This window comes from Tupaia chinensis, unplaced genomic scaffold (assembly GCF_000334495.1).
Source record: "Tupaia chinensis unplaced genomic scaffold, TupChi_1.0 Scaffold147003_1, whole genome shotgun sequence".
In the NCBI taxonomy this organism is placed as follows: domain Eukaryota; kingdom Metazoa; phylum Chordata; class Mammalia; order Scandentia; family Tupaiidae; genus Tupaia; species Tupaia belangeri.
Window position 1 is genome coordinate 2,197,756 of NW_006206856.1, and position 4,817 is coordinate 2,202,572.

Consider the following 4,817-nt stretch of genomic DNA (forward strand, 5'->3'; position numbering starts at 1 on the left):
GACCAGCAGTGGCCCTCGGGGTCTGGATCACACAATCATTTGCTCGGTATGTGTTTTGCTTCCTCAGTTGGACTACAAGTGTCTTGAGGGCAGGAGCCTTGGTCTCTGCTTCTCTACTGACCACAGCATGAACCAAGGGCTGGGCCCATGATGATTTCTTACTCAGAAACTAGTGCCAGGGACTCCTGCCCCTCAGGTCAGGACTGGGTGGGGGAAGGGGCGAAGCTCACCCGAATCCAGCTGAGGCTCTGATAATCGTAGAGGTTCTCATATTGACACGCCAGCTCTCTGCACAGTGGGATCCCGAACTCCCAGCTCTGCATCAGAAATAGACAGGGCTGAAGCACCTCAGGCATCCTTAGAATGGCCTAGGCCCACACTAAACACATCAGAGGACAGGAAAAAGGCCTTTCATGCTAGCACCAACTCAGACATTACAGAGGACGTATGTCTCAAAACCAATGTGTGGAGCATGATACATGGCACTGCGCCTTCTGGACCAAGGTCAGCTTCCACGTGTCCGCTCCAAGGTCTCCACCTCCAGGAGGCTTCCCAATTACTCTGTCAAGGATAGGCTCTGCCTTTCTTTCTTTCTTTCTTTCTTTTTTGTAGAGGTTTTTGCTATAGGGCACGTGCACTCACCAGACAGACAGAGAGAGACAGAGATAGAAAGCGAGAAATCACCCCCGGGGGGGATGGCCACGCCGCAATCCCTTCTCCTCTGTTCTCCTCTCAGGATTTTGGGCACGCACGTACACGCACCCAGCGTGAGTTTAAGCCACCGGGTCCGGGACGCGAACCGTGGTCGACTACGTGGGAGTCCAGCGACATAGCCATTACGCTAACTGCTGGTCCCGGATCTGCCTTTCTTATCCATTTCTGTTCTGTTACTCTGAAGTTACCTTATTTAAAAAAAAAAAAATTATTTACTTTTTGTTGTATTTCTCTCAATTAGATGATAAACTGTAAAAAAACTTTATGGGTTTTTAAAATTTATCTATCTGTCTGTCTGTCTGTCTGTCTATCTATGTATGTATCTTGTGAGAGAGTGTGTATGCTCACCAGAGAAAGAGAGAGAGACAGGAAAGAAGGAAAGTGAGAAAGGACCCCCATGGCAGATGGCCACGCTACAACCCCTTCTCCTCCAGTTCCCCTTCCTCTCGGGATTTTCACCATGCACACACACTTATCTGGCATGTTTAAGCTGCTGGGACTGCCATGTGGGATCCAGCTGCTTTACCCACCCCAGGTCATGGAGCTGATTCATGTTTGTTTCCTTTATCCTCAGAGCCTAGAACAATGCCAGGCAGTAACAGATGCTCAATAAAGATTTATTTAATGTGTTAAAAAAGGAAACACTAATGTTAAAGTTACGATCATTTAAACTTAGAAACAAGTATTAAAACCAAGAAGAATGTGGCTACCTAAAGACTTGGTAATTGGCCTGACAACTTCCTTTATGGAAGGATTTGAAACTTAAATTAGGCTTTGGATGGTCTTTACCTAATCAAATCCCAGTCTCTTTCTGTGGTGTGGCTCTCATGAGGATAAGGCCATCCAGCAGGTGCCTGAAGAAGGCTGCAGTGGCCTTGTTAAGACACAATATTGCCCATTCTTGCTTTTTTTAAAAAAACCAAACCAAAACAAAACAAAACATAGTGTTTTCTCTCTTGGTTAGATTGGGAATACTCGGCTTGCTTGATATTTAACTCAGGCTCTTCTCTCCAACTTCTAAATAACACAAAATTCCTTATGGGAAATTCTTAATATACAGAAAGGTAGAGCGAATAGAGAACTGAGCCCCTGTGCCCACACTGTCTAGTCCCAAGGACAACTAGCTTGTGGCCCCATTTAACTTATGCACTCCACCCACTTCTTCCTCCTAAGAGTTTTGGAAGCAAATCTCAGACATCACATAATTTCACCAACAGATATTTCAGTGTGAAACAGGAAGGATTATATTCTTTAAAAAAAAATTCTCTCGAGGGGCCAGCAGATGGCATAGTGAACTTCCCGCATGGCCAACCACGGTCTGAATACCAGACCTGGTGGCTGGAAACTCACACCAGGGGCGTGTGCGTGCTTGAGATCCTGGGAGGAAAATGGAAGAGAAGGGATTGCGGCATGGCCATGGTATGTGTGTGTGGGGGGGTGATTTCTCACTTTCTCGCTCATTGTCTCTCTTTCTGCCTCTGGTGAGCACACATACCCTAAGGCAACCCTCCCCCTCCCCCCCCCAAATCTATCTGAGGCCCAGTCACCACAGTACAGCAGTAATACAAGTGCCCCGCAAGGCTGGAAGCAACATGGCTGCCATCAGCTTGAATTTCCAGGTCTGCTTGAAGACACACCAGATGCCTATGGCGCTCAGGATCTCAGGGAGCTGGAGGGACTGGGGAAAGGAGAGCACGGCATGAGGAGTCCCTGCTGACGGTGCTTCTCTCTCGTGTGCATGCACTATCATTAAAAATTAACAAAAAAACTCCTATTTAAAATAGCATCAGGAAGAAGGAAATCACTATTTCATTTGGGATTGTGTTTCTCAAAAAGAGCATATTACTTTTATCCTTGAAAGAAATTAGTGCCATATGGATAGAAAATGCAGGACCAATTAAAAAGGTTGAGACAAATCAAAGAGAATTTTACATAAACCCTGCCTCCCTGCTCCCAATATAATGCCTCTGCCTCAGTAAGATAGAAAACCTTTTGCACCCTCAAATCACAGGGGGGCATGGTCAGTTCTCTCTCCAACTTCAAGTGCTACTTGGGCAAGGTTTCAGACAAGGACCCACACAGGGTCTGCCTGGCAGGCAGCTGCATGGGGGCAAGCTGAGCTGGGTACAGATTCTGGTCTGCCTGCCAGAAGCCACCCCCGGGGGACGCATTTAGGCAATAAGGGCCCCTTGTGGGGCTACACATGGTCTGTCTGCTGACAGAAGCTCCCATAAGGCAGGTCTTCTGCACTGGGATCAATGCTTGTCTGTCTTGCTGGCATCTCTGCCCTAGCCTGTAACCCAGTGCTCCAAGGCGCCCCCTCCCTCAGGTATCGTTAGGACGAGCCAGGACCAAGAGGCTAAGACACTACCGGCCTTGAGGGTTGTGCTGAAACACTGCTGGACCCAAGGGTTTTGCCTTTGCACACGAGTAGGGCAAGTACGTCAGGGGTACTGCATCCTCATCTACATTCCCTCAGGCAGGAGGCAGAGCTGACTTTAAAACTCCTTACCAGTGTCTGAAATTCAGTCATTCCTACTAGGTCTGGCAGACGGGGATGGTGTGACTCAGAGCTCACTTTAATCACACAGCAAAGGAAGGGAAAGCCTGGGTCTCCAGTCTGGCAGTCTTTGCACCTCTGTTTACACATAACATCATTCCTTCAATGAGCGTGGGCCATGGTGAGCCCTCAAGCAGGAGAGCCCCGGCCCACCCCCCAGAGAAGGCTGCCTAGCCCGATGGTCTGTGTGTCAGGTGAATGTGGCCAGGGGCGTCTAACCCCTCTCACCTCGCTCCCTCTGGAACGACTGGCTCCCATCTTCACATCTCCCCTCCCATCTCCTGTCACTCTATCTGCCACACTGTCTCTGGAGTTTCCCTTTCCTTGTCTGGTTGGGGAGAGCGGACACTGTGCTGTGGACTGGTACCTGCTTCACTGTGGAACAGGCTCTAGGTTCCTCACCTCACTGCTGGAAAGAACAGCCCAGGGCTAGCCTATGGCCATGAGTCCTCCTGGGTACCCAGGAAATGAACACGGGACCGAAAGAGATTGGGTTGTCGGTCACAATCAGAGAGCAAAGATGCTGGGAGTGTGGAGAAGTCAGGAGGGGCCTGGTGTGAGGCAAAGTGTGTTGGCAGTGCTGAGGGCTAGAATCCATTTCCTGCCCTTGCCCCTTTTACTTTCTTTCCCTCCTCGTATTGTCAAGGCAACTTTTTGCCTGGCACCAAGCCTTCCTGTGCCAGTCAAGTTTTGCTTTTCTGGAGCCACTGGAGAAAACCCCAAAAGCTTTCGAGGACTCGTTAGCCTCACCTACTGGTTCTGTCAAGGGCTGAGACACAGGAACAAAGAAGGCCCTTCTGTATGAGCCTGGGGGTGGCTCTGATCAATGTCCTCTGAGATGAGCTCAGGAAAGGCTCACTGACCGCAGGCCTTGCTCCTCCCTCCAGTCACTCAAAGCAGAGGCAGGATCGCTAGAAAGGGGGCGGATCTCCAAGAGGCGCCAATGGAGCCTCCTATTCCTTCTTCCTTCCCGCCCATCTACCAGATTCAGGCAGGTTTTATGTTTTACTTTCCAGTTTTTTAAAGAATTATTTTATTTAACTTTGTTTTAATTTGACCAGAGAGGGACAGAGAGAGAGAGAGAGAGAGAGAGAGAGAGAGAGAGAGAGAAAGAGAGAGAGAAAGTAAGTCAGAAAGCAAGTCGCCGGGTCCAGGATTCGAACCATGGTTGGCCACGTGGGAGTCCAGCGCCCTTAACTATCACATCACCTGCTGGCCCCTTTACTTCCCAGTTCAATTCTGCTTTGTATGCACTATGTCGTGTGGGGTAAAGAAGGGGCACTAATGCTCACACATCCCACAGGCAGGCTCAATCAGAATAGGGTAACTGCACTCTACCCTGTGCCCGTGGAATGCGCAGAGGTGCGTTAGTACCCTCCAATCACTCGTGTACACTCTCAGTACTGAGGCCATTCTCCGAGCAGGGAAGGCTTGCTGGGCATGTGGATGAGTGACAGCTCCAGGGCAGTTGTGTGCCAGGAAGGCGGACCTAAAACTGCCAGAGAGGGGCCTTATGTCAGGCCCTGGACAGGTCAGGGAAAGA

The 4,817-nt window shown here is 49.6% G+C and overlaps 1 protein-coding gene across 1 annotated transcript in view; it reads right to left on the minus strand.

Moving 5' to 3' along the window:
• DOCK3 (dedicator of cytokinesis 3) overlaps positions 1–4,817 on the minus strand; it is a 301,789-nt gene that overhangs the window by 26,534 nt on the left and 270,438 nt on the right. The window contains 1 exon segment of the mRNA XM_014584468.1: positions 231–317. Coding sequence (XP_014439954.1) covers positions 231–317 — 87 coding nt within the window.